The sequence below is a fragment of the Phacochoerus africanus genome, chromosome 15 (genome assembly GCF_016906955.1).
Source record: "Phacochoerus africanus isolate WHEZ1 chromosome 15, ROS_Pafr_v1, whole genome shotgun sequence".
NCBI classification, from domain to species: Eukaryota; Metazoa; Chordata; class Mammalia; order Artiodactyla; family Suidae; genus Phacochoerus; species Phacochoerus africanus.
This window is the reverse complement of record NC_062558.1, coordinates 56,052,488-56,067,556: the sequence shown is the minus strand read 5'-3', so window position 1 is coordinate 56,067,556 and position 15,069 is coordinate 56,052,488. Positions and strand designations below refer to the sequence as shown.

The 15,069-nt window shown below is 44.2% G+C and overlaps 1 protein-coding gene across 2 annotated transcripts in view; it reads right to left on the bottom strand.

Annotated features, from left to right (window-relative positions):
* The window catches only part of NID1 (nidogen 1), a 107,338-nt gene that overhangs the window by 22,933 nt on the left and 69,336 nt on the right, over positions 1-15,069 (bottom strand). For both annotated transcript variants that reach the window (XM_047760119.1, XM_047760120.1), the window contains exon 12: positions 14,406-14,528. In XM_047760119.1, coding sequence (XP_047616075.1) covers positions 14,406-14,528 — 123 coding nt within the window. The remainder of the gene's footprint in view (positions 1-14,405; positions 14,529-15,069) is intronic.

The window sequence follows — 15,069 nt, the reverse complement described above, 5'->3', positions numbered from 1 at the left end:
TACACAAAATCTCAAGTTATTTAGAATTTACAGTGGAAGTTTTAAGTGCTATATTTTGAAATTATATGGGGGGGGGCTCAGCTGTGACTCAGGAGACAGAATTTCAAGTGTGTTTATGGAAAGTTGTGCTATCATGAGTTCCCTAGGGCGGCTTCTCAGCCTGGTCAGGGGGAGCAGCGCCCATGGGTGCCTTCTGCTTAGGACTCCAGGCCCCCAGGGGGGCCATGTCCCACTGTGGGGGTGGGGGTGGGGACAGGGTACTAAAGACACATATCCTGGCCTTGTTTCTTGATAATTCAGGCAAGATGCTCTTACTCATCTAGTATGATCTGCTTAGGAGAGGGAACATTCAAGACCCGATACTTCTCCTGGGAACAACAGGGAGTCTGGGGGCACTTTTTTCAAACTGGGGACGAGGAAAATAAGCGGTAAAGGAACAAGATGGAGAAGACAAAAGCACATTTTGGATCTTTTGATATGCATCCCATTCCCTTGCCTGATTGAATTTTTTTTCTAGGTATTCATTCAAATAAATAAGTACTGTGGCCTCTGATGTACTCTGCAAGGTAGAGGAACTCCTTTGGGTGGGTGCCCTTTATTCAGTCTCTTCCTACACAGCTCACCCCCCTCCATAAGGGGCTGCCTGCTCCCAGGGGCATACATGTCTTGGGATGAGCTACCACAGGCATGGGGAACCATGCCTGGTGTCTGCTGAGTCTGAGACCTTCTGGCCCGTAGCCTCATCTCATTAACTGCCACATGGACCCCTGCGAGCCCCAAAACACCTAATTTCCAAGAATGGGAATTTCCAAGCAAAGGAGACGATATCAACCTGATACGAGGTTTACAAAGGACACCAGCACCAGCGCCACCACCGATGCTGATGGCGGTGATGGTAAAAATAGCTCTACTTGTGAACTCTCTTCAGGTCCCTTCCCAACACCTGCCCCAATCGTTACAGGCCTGGTGACGAAAGGGAATGCCCAGAAAGGGGGAAATGAACTAGCAGTTTTAAAAGGGCAGGAGTTCCCCCTGTGTTGCAGTGGGTTAAGAATCTGACAGCAGTGACTTGGATCACTGTGGAGGTGAGGGTTGGCTTCTCGGCCCAGAGCAGTGGGTTGTAAAGGATGTGGCATCAGGTTGTAGGTGTGGCTCAGATTCAATTCCTGGCCTGGGAACTTCTATGGGCGTGGCTATAAAACTTAAGAAAAAAGGGAGTGAGAAAGAAAGAAGAGAGAGAGAGAGGGAATGAGGGAGGGAGGGAGGGAGGAAGGAGGGAAGGAAGAGAAAAGAACAAAAGGGGAAAGGATAGCAGAAAGGTCATATAAAGCATCCAGAAGAAAAAATGCATCTCTGGTTTGTGTGCTGTGCTATCGTGTGAAACTGCATCTTTGGGTTTTACTTGTCTCTGCCTCTTAAGGCCCTTTCCTGCATCCTTCCTCTCCTGGCACCCTATTGGTGTAGGCTTTTTATTTTTGGGGTTCATTTTTTGCTTTTTGGGGAGCTGCACCCATAGCACATGGAGGTTTCCAGGCTAGGGGTCCAATCCAAGCTATAGCTGCCGCCTACGCCACAGCCACGGCAGATCCTTAACCCACTGAGCAAGGCCAGGGATCGAATCTGCAACCTCAAGGTTCCTAGTAGGATTCGTTTCCACTGCACCACAACAGAAACTCCAGTGTAGGCTTTTTAAATCAGGATATTCTCAGATCAGGAACCTCATGGACCCCTGAATCATGTATGTTTGTTATAAGCATTTACTGAAACCTCCCTGAGCCTGGTGCCCTGCAGACAGTTTGTATTAGCGCTAGGGAGGAGGGTCCTAGGAATTCACAGGACCCCAGCAGGGTCATACACTGTGAGAAGCAGCTGGCAGGGGTCTGAACAGGCTGCTTGGGAGCAGAGAGGAGGGGAGGACCATCTGGGTCCAGGGCTCCCCTGCCACCGAGGGCAATCAATCTACCATGTCCCTACTACCTCTGGCCACGTGGTTGAGCCTGGTGGCCTGAGGGTAGGGCTGACCTGCTTCAGGCTTGAGGTTTGTAGGCTGTGTGTAGAAAAAGAATAAGAAGCCAAGATATTCAGGGTATTGGTGAGAGTGCTTGACACGAGCTCCTTGGCGTTTCAGTGAAAGGACTTCGAGGAAAAGAAGGGATGGAAGAGCCGATGTGGAAATGAGGGCATGCGAGGCTACCAGGCGGCGGGGGGGGGGTCTCAGCCAGAGGGGACCCCGGCCCTCAAGACCACAGGAGAGCTTCAGCCTCTGGGGTCTGGTTTTGGGGATCCTCCATACCTCGACCACTCTGTTTAACCATCTCTCCTCCTTATTCCTCCCTGGCTCCTGTTTAAATCCTACCCATCTCCCAAGGCCAAGGGCAAATCCTACTTCTCAACTCTCCCTCGCCTCCCTAGACCACCTGGATCCCTGCTTCCAGCCACTAGTCACCATCGCATCACTGCAGTTCCAAGGGTCCTCTTGTCCTGCCCAGCTACAGTGTGAGCAGACATTACTGCTTATGTGCCCAGCATGGTGGCAGGCACATCAAGGATGCTCAAGAAATTTTTTGCAACTGACCCTGGCTACACGGCTAGTTAGAGCTGGGTGCCTTGGACAAATCAGCCTCTCTAAACCCTCAGCCACTGAATGAGGTTAACTGTACTGCTAGTGACACATACCAGCCAATGATGGAAAAAATGAAAAGATATGGTGTCCTGGACACCAAATAAAGTGCTTTAGGTGGCAAAGTGAGGTCGACTGTACCAACTGTTACTGAGAAGGGGCGGGAGGCTGAGAGCTAACAAAGTGAAGGTCATGGCTGACCTTTATGGGAGCAGTTCCAGGGTTGGGGTGGTAGGCTGAAGCTGACAGCAGTAATTCAACAGGGAATGAGAGACTCTGAAAAGGAGGTAACAGCCTAGTTGTACAATCTACTTACAGCGTAACTACCAAATCCACTGGCAACATTTACAATGAAATGTAACCCAGGGACCAGGTTGTCCTGTGAACCCCCAAACACAAGCCACAAGCCCCCCGCCCCCCATATCAGTGTCTGTGTGGGTAAAGGAAGCAGTAGGGCATCTAAGAGGTCTGAGAACAACAACCCCAAAGAGCAAACAGGTACTCAGCCAGCAAGTAGGCCAATGTGGACCCAGCAGCTGACTCCAAGGTGGAGTATAAAGCCTACGGGGGCTGGAAGAGCTAGTCCCTGCTGGGGAAAAAGTGCTGGGAATGGAATCAAAATCAAGGGGGATGGAGACGATAGGGACAAGGAAACAGAAGGTCCAGACACAAGTAAGGGAGGGGAACAGAGCCAGGAAACTAAAAGCCAGCCGAAAGCTTCCTATACCCTTCACCAAAACAACAGAAGAGAAAGCTTTATGCCATGAGAAAAGCTGTCTGAACAAAAACGCCCATAAAAACGAGCCAACAGAAAAGGATGAAGGTCAATTCCAACACAAAGTTAGATTAAGGAAAAAAGACATAAAAGGATAGTCAGGAGTAGAACCAACCACCCTCCACCAGCAAAAGGTTGCCCCAAAGATGTGCTTACTGAATAGGTCAAAGTTGTCATCTTTTTTTTTTTTTTGGCTGTGCCCACTGTATGCAAAAGATCCCAAGCCAGGGATCAGACCCGCGCCACAGCAGTAACCTGAGTCACAGCAGTGACAATGTCAGATCCTTAACCTGCTGCAAGCCAGTAAATTCCCTATTTTAACTTCAGAAAAAAGACAATTAAGAAAATGATAAAAGACAGGAAAGAACCCAATGAACCAGCATTTCAAAACCTCAGAAATGAGGCCACAGAATTCAGGAACAAAGGAGCAATTTTTTTTTTTTTTTGTCTTTTTGCTATTTCTTGGGCTGCTCCCGCGGCATATGGAGGTTCCCAGGCTAGGGGTCGAATCGGAGCTGTAGCCACTGGCCTACGCCAGAGCCACAGCAACACGGGATCTGAGCCGCGTCTGCAACCTACACCACAGCTCACGGCAACGCCGGATCGTTAACCTACTGAGCAAGGGCAGGGACCGAACCCGCAACCTCATGGTTCCTAGTCGGATTCGTTAACCACTGCGCCACGACGGGAACTCCAGGAGCAATTTTTTTTAAAAAAAGAATCACTTCAGAAAGGAAGATTCAACTAGATGGAACACAAAATGAACAGACAGATTCTGCTTTAAGAGAAACAGAAGGGGTGGGTGAGAAAAATGTTTAAAGACAGAAAGAAAGTCAAAAAGATTTTAAGAGATGAGGGCAAATACTAGAGACAGGCAAAGGAGGTTCAACATGCAAAACAGCAGTCCCTGAAAAATAACCCAAAGCAAGGAAAGAGATCAAACACCAAAACTAGAATTCCAGAAAAATTTCCTGAAATTATAAAAAGGATTTGAAATGATAAATTGAAAAAGCACACCATGTACTAAGGATACTGGCCCAGAATAGCCAACACCAAGCCATATTCTTATAAAACAACTGAGCTTTTGAAGGGAACTATGGAAGAGAAAGAAAAAATCCTGTGGGCATCCAGGTTAAAGAGAGAAAGGGTGAAATTATCTTCTGATTATCTTTTGACAGGCATGCTTTATGTCAGAAGACTATTGGAGATAGTCAAGGAAAGAAAATGATTCAAGGAATTTTATTCCCATGAGCCCTTCCAAAGCAACTTACTAGAGAACAAGTGTCTGACAACCAAATAACTGGAGAAGCACTGACACTAAAGACGGGTAACAAGCAATAAATATACAGTTATTTGTTGAGCTAAGACCAAATGAGAGTTGAAAGGGGGATCACAGAGTAGGTATTGGTTTCATGCCCAAGCAATGTAGATAAAACTACAAAATTAGGAAGGCATGTGCCAAAAAAATTTAATTAACCTAAGAAGTTGTATTGGTAGCATGTAGTATTAGTATTCTCAGACTGTTGTGTGTGTGATGTGGAATAAAGTAAAAAAGGACTTGCAGTCTATTCTAATTCTTATCATCCACTGTGCCCTTAAGAACCAGGATTCTCAGTGTAGAAGAAAGGAGCTATAGATATAATCCAGATAAAATCACGGCCAAAAAATCCTGTCATCATGAATTTGAATTGGAAATATTAATATTAGAGTTTCCATCGTGGTGCAGCAGAAACAAATCCGACTAGGAACCATGAGGTTGTGGGTTCCATCCCTGGCCTCGCTCAGTGGGTTAAGGATCTGGCGTTGCCATGAGCTGTGGTGTCACAGACACAGCTTAGATCTGGCATTGCTGTGGCTGTGGCATAGGCTGGCAGCTGTAGCTCCAATTTGACCCCTAGCCTGGGAATCTCTGTATTGCACGGGCACAGCCCTAAAAAGAAAAAAAAAAAAAGAAATATCAAGATGAAGCCATGAATTGCTAGCTCTGTCTGAGCATTCCTAGTACTTAGATCTTGGCCCTGCGATGCCATTTTGCACTAAAAGAAACCACAATTTCATGGAGAAATGGCCGGTTCTAGTCCAGAGGCAAGAAACATACATGAATAAAAAACATCTTGTCACTCTAGAGAGAAAAGGAAGCAATTAAAGACCACAGTCGACCCTCTGTATCTGCAAGTTCCACAACCTTGGATCCAACCAACTATGGACAGATTAGATTAGGAAAAAAAAAAAAATCCCAGAAAGTCTAAAGAGCAAAACTAGAATTTGCCACATGAACAATTTGCATAGCATTAGGTATTATAAGTAATCTAGAGATGACTGAAAGTATACAGCAGAATATGCACAGGTTATGTGCAAATGCTGCCCCATTTTATACAAGATACTTGAGCATCCATGGAGTTTGGTGTCCTCCGGAACTAGTTTCTTCTGGGTACCGAGGGATGACTATACCCAGATCATGTCAAAAGGATCAGGAGCCGACTTGAAGAGGTTCCCATGGGCCAAAGATGGGATTCTGAGCCACAATAAGAATAGTGATTACAACCAATTGATACTCATGAGTTTATAATGCTATGAAAAAACCAACAATTAACTAACTTCAATGACTAATAAGGAATCAACCTGTTATCTCATCAACTAGGAAAAAAGAAAGAGCCAGGCACTAATCCCCCCTTTTCTTTGTTAAATGTTCCACTGGGCAACCAAAGAGTAATGAGGGGAAGCATTTCTTTACGAGTACTTCAACTAATAAACAGGGGGAAAACCATGATGATAAAATTAGACTATCACCACTAGACACTAATGGACCTAAACAATGAGCATCAATCCCAACGAATAAATGAGAAAGAAATGATAGAACTAGCAGCTCACCATTTCCCACTCCTTGGAAATTAGCATCTCCAGATCATAATCATTAAAGACTCCTAACATCACAAGGAGTGAGACATGCAAACTCTATGTGATTCTGATGTAAGGCAAGACCACCACCTAGGGCTTGCAAAAGGACTGAACCTGAGTCTGATCAAGGCTCTGGGCCCAGCCGCCAGTTTGCAGACAACATAGAGGACAGACGAGTGTGTTGAACTGCACCAGATTGCAAGAAACTACAACTCGGAAGTCTTGGGTTCTTCGATAGACAAACTTCAAGGAAAAGAAAGGATTCAGAGGGAACTATAGATAAGAGGATGACCAGTTCTAAATAGTGTCTAGGAATGTACAGATGTGATCAAACTCCGGAGAAATGGGATCAGCGCTGTCTCTGGAGCACTGGGACGCAGGTTGGATCCCCAGCCTGGCACAGTGGTTAGGGATCCAGTGTTACTACAGCTGCAGCACAGGTTGCAACTGCTGCTTGGATTTGCTCCCTGGCTGGGGAACTCCATGTGCCTTGAGGCAACCAAAAGAAAAAAATGACAAAAAAATAAAAATAAAAGCTATAGAAAAATGCAAGGAAATGATTATTGTTGGTGGCTACTTTGGGGGAGAAAGAAGGTGAGGTGATGACTGGGACAGAGCACCTGCAGGGGCTTCTGGGACTGCTGATAAAGGTCTACTTCTTGACCTGGCTGGTAATTATGGGGTGTGACGTGGGAAGTCACCTTGGAATGACTCCTGAGCTATCCATCTGTCCCATAGGGCTTTCTGTATCTATGTTTTATCTCTATTACACTGTTGGTGGGAATGTAAATTGGTGCAACCACCATGGAAAAGAGATTCCTCAAAAAACTAAAAACAGAATTACCATTTGATGCAGCAATCCCTCTCCTGGTTATTTATCCAGAGAAAACCATGACTCGAAAAGATACATGTACTCCACTGTTCATTGCAGCACATATACAATAGCCAAGACATGGAAGCAACCTAACCATCCATCAACAGCAGAGTGGACAAAGATGTGGTACATATACACAATGGAATATTACTCAGCCATAAAAAGGAATGAAATAATGACATTTGCAACAACCTGGATGGACTTAGAAATTATCATGCTAAGTGAAACACCGACTTCATATACTGTCACTTATATGTGGAATCTAACAAAAGGATACAATGAACTTCTTAGCAGATACTGACTCACAGACTTTGAAAACTTACAGTTTCCAAAGGAGGCAGACTGGGGGGGTGAAAGGGATGGAGTGGGGGTTTGGGATGGAAAAGCTATAAAATTGGGGTGTGATGATTGTTGTACAACTATAAATGTAATAAAATCCATTCAGAAAATAAAATAATAGAAAATAATAGAAAAAAAAGAGAAACTGGGAGAAGAGGAAGCAAAAGCAGAACCTCCAGAAAACCATTGTGAGGAATCATGTTATAAAATGGAAGAGAAACGGGTGGCAGTGGGAGCGGGGAGGAGGGTCAAGGGAAGCTCTCATTTTTGTATTTTAGATGAGAAATATCTTCTCTGCAGGCAGACTGGAATTATCCAGCAGGGACAAAAGAATTACCATGCAGGATGGGGGAGCCAACCTTAGGAATGGCAATTTCACCTCAAACAATAATCTGGCACATTAAATTCATGTTGATTTGAAGTGTAGGATTTGTCATTTTGTTGGTATTTAATGTATAAATGCATTTGGCTTTTATAATCATAAAAGAAGTTGATACCTAGATTTATCCATAATAAAAATACTCTAAGCGAACCCTGGAGGTCTTAAAAATGCTTTTTTTTTTAAGAAGGGTTTTACTCAATTTGGAGGAAAATGGCTTTAGAAAATTCTTTTCTATACAGAGTTCAAGAAACCATTTTGGAAATTAAAATTATTCAGGCCTCATGTTCCTTATTTACAGAATAAAGGAGATAAATTAGAGAATTTCTATAGCCCTTTCCAGCTCTCCCTGGGATAATCAAGTCTTCTAACGGTGGGTTTGTTTGAAACCAAGTAGAAACTGTAACATAAGCAACAGATACATAGCAACCAAAAAGTGTATGTTATGTGTATATGTATGTGTGTGTGTGTGTACATATATATATATATATATATATTTTTTTTTTTTTTTCCTTTTTCAGCAGCCTCATATGGAAGTTCCCAGGCCAGGAATCGAACCCAAGCCAGAGTTGTGCTCTATACCACAGCTGCAGCAATGCCAGGTCCTTAGCCTACTGTGCCACTGCAGGAACTCCAAAAAGTGTTTGCTAAATTGTTCTTCAGTTTTCCTTCCTTTACACTGTATTATCCTAAGTGTTTTCCTCCTTTCTTGAAGCCCCACTTTCTGGATTCTGTTTTTTTTTTTTTTTTGCCCTTTTTTTAGGGCCGTACATGCAGCATATGGAGGTTCCAGGCTAGGGGCCCAATCGGAGCTACAGCTGCTGGCCTATGCCACAGCAACGCCAGATCTGAGCCACGTCTGCGACCTACACCACAGCTCATGGCAACGCCAGATCCTTAACCCACTGAGCGAGGCCAGGGATCGAGCCCAAACCTCACAGTTCCTAGTCAGATTCATTTCCGCTGCACCACGATGGGAACTCCTACTTTCTTTCTCTCTATAGATGGGTGGTGCAGCTCAGGATACAGTAGTAAATGCACCTGGTGTCAGACATACAGAGAAGTGATCAAACACCCCAGGATTGGTATTTGTCCTTAAGGATCAGGCTTTACATCTTTAGCCCAGGACTCTACACTCCTTTGAGCTCGAAATGAGCTCTCCTATATTCCAAACTTCCACCGAGTTACACTGCCTCAGATATTGTCCATACAGGTAAGGTCAGTGGCTGTGATAACCAATCAGCCACCTCCACCCATGCCCACACTTGGGGAGTTTCCTTCACACTCTGCTCAGTATCTTGTAATAACCTACAACGGAAAAGAATCTGAAAGAGAATATGTATGTATAACTGAATCACTTTGCCGTACACTTGAAACTAACTGAGCGTTCAATTTTAAAAATGCAAAAAAATGAGCTCCTGTCATGGCTCAGCAGGTTAAGAACCCAACACAGTGTCCATGAGGATTTGGGTTTGATCCCTGGCCTTGCTCAGTGGGCTAAGGATCCGGCATTGCCACAAGCTGTGGTGTAGGTTGCAAATGTGACTCGGATCAGGTGTTGCTGTGTCTGTGGCGTGGATCTGCAGCTGCAGCTCCCATTCAATCCCTGACCCCTGGCCTGACCCCTGCCACAGGTGTGGCTGTAAAAAGGAAAAAAAAAAAAATGGAAAAGGAAAGAAAAAAATCTTTGAAAAGACTGTGCTTCCAAGCTGGGCACTCTCCCACCCCATCACTAGCTCTGGAGGGAGCCAGCTGCCAAGTCTTGAAGACACCTAGGCAGCCCTGGGGAGACCCCCACTATAAGGAGCTGAGGTCCTCAGTCCAACAGTCCCTGAGGACCCAAGGCCTGCCCACTACCCTATGGACCCTTCCCCCAGATGAATCTGAGAAGAGCATGGCCCAGCTAACGTCTTGAAAAGAATGATGTCGCAAGAAACCCCAAACCCAGGCCACCCGGCTAAGCTCCTGAATCCCTGCCCCACAGAGACAGTGAGATAAAAGATATTTATTGTTTGAAGCTGCTGACTCTGGGGGATAATTGTTTTTTTAATTCAAGTAGAGTTAATTTACAATGTGGTGCCAATTACTTTAGGGGATAATTTACTATACAACAAGAGGTAACTAATAGAGCAGCTTTCAATCTTTCTGACCACAGTGCATAGAAATACATTCCATTCAACTGTTCAGTCACACAACACACACACACACACACACACACACACACACACACACTCAGCCATGCACTAGACAAACTACTAATTCATGAAACAATATTTATTCCTACTACCTAGACTCTACACACTCTATTTTCCTGATTACTGTTTTCTATTTCATTCCACTCCGTTGAAAAAAAAATGGTAATAGCCCTCCACTGAGCCAATTTCACAGTCCATTCATGGTCTGTGGACAAAATCTGCAGAAGGACAACAGGGAACAAACCATAATTTTTTCTATTTTGCTTTTCACTGGTTGACACTGCAGTAGCCATAACCTTTACAAACTTACCCCTAAAGCTAGTTTAGGGTTTAAAATTTTTTTAAACCAGTCCCCTTTGTGTAGAGTAGGTACCAAAAATGTCTAGTCCCTCCATTTCATTATGTTTGGCAATAAGAGTCCAGATGACCTTATACTTAATTTGGGGGGTTAATATTTTGTTAAGTATTTAGTCGTACCAAATTTAGAAAAATATGATGAAAACCTCCATGTTCCTATTCCAGCCAAAAAAAGAAGACACTGGACATACAAATGCAGCCCTGTGTACCCTCTCCAATCCCAATTCCTTCTCTTCCACCACAGAAGTAACCTTCATCCCAAAGACTTTCTCATCCCATGCATGCTTTTATCATTTTATTGCATATGTATATATGTATATATGCAGGTTTATTTTCATAGAGGCTTATATTTCATATAAATGGGATCATATTGCATATATTTTTGCTTTTTAGGGCTGCATATGCTTCATGTGGAAGTTCCCAGGCTAGGGGTCAAATCGGAGCTGCAGTTGCTGGCCTATGCCACAGCCACAGCAACGTGGAATCCGAACCAAGTCTGTAACCTACACCACAGCTCACAGCAGCGCCAGATCTTTAACCCACTGAGTAAGGCCAGGGATTGAACACACATCCTCATGGATACTAGTCAGGCTCATTTCCACTGAGCCACAGTGGGAACTCCCATCCTTTTAAGACTTTTTTGCTCAAGGTGTTGTTGAGATTTATACACTATTTCTAGTTCACTCATTTTCACGACTATTATGTCATTGTATGAATTGTCACTGAGATTTTTTTGCCTGTTTTAAACAATACTTACTGGACATTCTTATATATTTCCAGTGTACATTCTCTCTTGGGCTTTTAAATAGGTGTTGGATTTCTTAAGGAAACAGTATCAAATACCTGAATAACCCTAGCAAAGAGCTCTGTTTTCATCCTGGTCTCATCTTCCTATCCCGGCCTACAGGTCTGGATTTGTTTCTGCTTAATCAAGAGGGCAAGGAGTCAGGCTAAAAAAACAGAAATGAAAAAGGAAACATCTGCTTGTTTTTGAACTGGAGATGTGAAGGAAGACTAATAAAATAATGTCTCAATCATTTTTAAAGGTGCTGGAATGTCTCAACTGAAATCATCATGAAACCTTTCTCTGTGCTATCTGCCTATCAGAATCTGTGCATAGCCTGTGACTTTTACCCATAAGAATTTCAGGAAAAAAAGGTTGGCCCTTCCTGGGTTCATCTAGGCTGGAGGCCGGCAAACTTTTTCTTTTAAAGGCCAGGTAGTAAACATTTCAGGCTTTTCAGGCCTTACAGTCTCTGCTGCAACTACTGACCCCAGGCTTTGTAGAATGAAAGCAGCCATAGACTGTCCATAAACTAGACTATGACTGTGTTCCAATAAAACTTTATTTACAAAAACAGGCAGTGGGCGAGATGTGACCTGCAAATCACAATCTGCTGACCCCTGTCCTTAGAAGAAAAAAACCACTGAGACAAGCAATATGTGGTATTATATATCAAAATTTAAACTTAACGTGATTACTTTTCTCCTTTTGGATGGTCAACTATCCTAAAGACTGGCCACTCCCAATCCTGTTAGGAGTTTGAATAAATAAATATATACACTGCTGGCAGGAGTGGAAACTGGTACATTCATTTATCTCTTCAACAACTATAAAGAGCTGTGAGCCATACCATGGGCCGCATATTCCACTGGATGCTGGGGACATGAAAATAAAATGCATAAGCATAATGTGAGAAAAGGAATATATATACGTGTGTGTGTATATATATGTGTGTGTGTGTATATATGTATATAACTGGGTGACTCTGCTGTACAGAAGAAATTGACAGAACACTATAAATCAACTATAATAAAATAAAATGCACAGGCACACTATCTTCAAGACCCTCAAGGCTAGTGAAGGAGAAATGGAAATTTCCACTTATCTCTTACTGAAACGTTGAGAGGGACATAAATATATCTGGAGTTCCCATCGTGGTGCAGTGGTTACCGAATCCAACTAGGAACCATGAGGTTGCGGGTTCAATCCCTGGCCTTGCTCAGTGGGTTAAGGACCTGGCATTGCCGTGAGCTGTGGTGTAGGTCGCAGACGCGGCTCGGATCCCGCGTTGCTGTGGCTCTGGCGTAGGCTGGCAGCTACAGCTCCGACTAGACCCCTAGCCTGGGAACCTCCATATGCCATCAGAGTGGCCCAAAAAATGGCAAAAAGACAAAAAAAAAAAATATATATATATATATATGGCCAATAATGGCAGCAGCAATTAAAACTAAGTAATGACACAACTGGCTAATTCCAGTTGGAGGCGTCAAATACATTCTTAATTCATGGCGGGATACCATGTGCTTTAGGGGGCTGAATCCAGACTGGTATCCATCCATCTGACACACCTGGGTTTGAGTCTTAGTTCCAGCAAGTACTACCTGTGGGGCCTTGACTGTGCCTTTCTCTCTTTATGTTTCAGCATCCTCTGTGGAAATGGAAATAGTACAAGTCCTTCCTTTCAAGAGATCATTACGAACATAACAGATGAAACAGTTTAGGTAAAACATCCAGCACGCAGAAGGTTCTACCAAAGGGCAGCCAATTACACATACTCATTCAACAGCTGGGCGCCTCCTGAGTTCCAGACTCATTCCAGGTGCTGACCTAGGACTATCATTATCCTTGTGATCTGACACGATACCCCCTCACGTCTCAAGTCAGCAAGCAAGTCTGGGAGCTGCACAGTCCAGGTGTAAGAGGTAACAGGACACTTCTGCAGAATCCTCAGCCTGCTTCTTCTCACGACTGGTGGAACTTCACCTCCCACACCCCCACCCCAGCTCTTTTTCCTGTGACTCTTAAGAACCCATGAGGGTTCATTTTAAGTACCAACTTGGAGTTCCCGTTGTGGTGCAGTGGTTAACAAATCCAACTAGGAACCATGAGGTTGCAGGTTCGGTCCCTGGCCTTGCTCAGTGGGTTAAGGACCTGGCATTTCCGTGAGCTGTGGTGTAGGTTGCAGACGTGGCTTGGATCCTGCGTTGCTGTGGCTCTGGCGTAGGCTGGTGGCTACAGCTCTGATTAGACCCCTAGCCTGGGAACCTCCATATGCTGTAGGAGTGGCCCTAGAAAAGGCAAAAAGACAAAAAAAAAAAAAAATTAAGTGCCAATTTGACCGGGCCACAGGGTGCCCAGATATTTGGTCAAACATTCTTCTGGGTGTTTTAGATGAGATTAACTTTTAACTCTGTAGACTGAGTAAGGTAGATGATCCTTCCTTAGGTGGGTGGGTCTAACCCAATCAGTTGAAGGCCAGCATTGAACAAAAAGTCGACCCTTCCAGTAAGAATGAATTCTTCCTTCCTGATGACCTATGAATGGAACACAAGCTTTTTCTTGTCTTTGGACTTGAAGAGAAACACTAGCTCTTCCTGGGTCTCCAGCTTGCAGACTGCATATCTTGGGACTTGCCAACCTCTATAACTGTGTGAGTCAGTTCCTTCTAATCAATATCTCTCTACCTAACTAAGGTCGCGGACGTGGATCAGATCCCACATTGCTGTGGCTGTGGTGTAGGCTGGCTGCTACAGCTCTGATCAGACCCCTAGCCTGGGAACCTCCATATGCCATGGGTGCGGCCCTAGAAAGACAAGACCAAAAAAAAAAACAAAAAAACTCTATATAAATCAATGTTTCTCTCTCTCTTTACACACACACACACACACACACATTGATTAGTTCTGTTTCTCTGCAAAAATCTAATACAGATGAGTTCTTACCCTGTACTTCTTGCTCAAGTCACAGATATGACCAGACTCCAGGCTACCAGTGCAGTTATGGTTGGGGTGTGGCGTCCCCTGGAGTTGTGCAGGATACAACTTGCATTCCCCTGAACTGCAGCTGTGCTCCGGATTGCCCACCTCAACTCTCCACCGAGCCTCCCACTTCCTCATCCCACCTCCTCCCCCAGAGCCACATACTCAGTACTCATGGGCAAGGCAAATCATCCCCGACACCTTACCTCCAGGCACACAGCGGAAGCCATCTCCCTGATACCCAGGTTTGCACTGGCACATGAAGGAGCCTGGAGTGTTGTAGCAGAAGGCATCAGGGTGACATCGGCTGGGCTGGCATTCATCCACATCTGCAAAACAGCCACCAAGCCCAGGACAGTGAGCTCTCCGGAGTTCCTAGTTTACACAATAATGTAAGCCACTTGCTCAACTTTGAGGGGCCCAGTTTCTGATCTGGGAACAGCGCTGTAGAACTTACTAGACATTAATTATCAAAACACTAACACTTCGATTTCTATAGAGCACATTTACAAATGTGTTTCACTTTGGTGGTAACATTTTCATGCAAAATCAAGCCTGCAAAGGGAAAAATGGGTGGATTTTGTGCATTCTAAAATGACCCTTCACATCATGAATGAGAGCTTCAAAAATATCTCTAAGCCTGGAGACAGATTATTAACCGCTTGACAGAAAATTCTCCAAGATGAGAAAATTCACATTCAGTAACAAGGAAAAAATATTTCCGAAATTATAATCTCAGGAAAGCTTGGGCTTTCCAGAAATACTCTATAGTATAATGTTAAGTAATTTTGAACACCAAGAAACTGGGGAATTGTGTTCAGAAGTTATCTTACTTAAAATTATCTTTAAGAGCATCCTGGCCTCCAATGA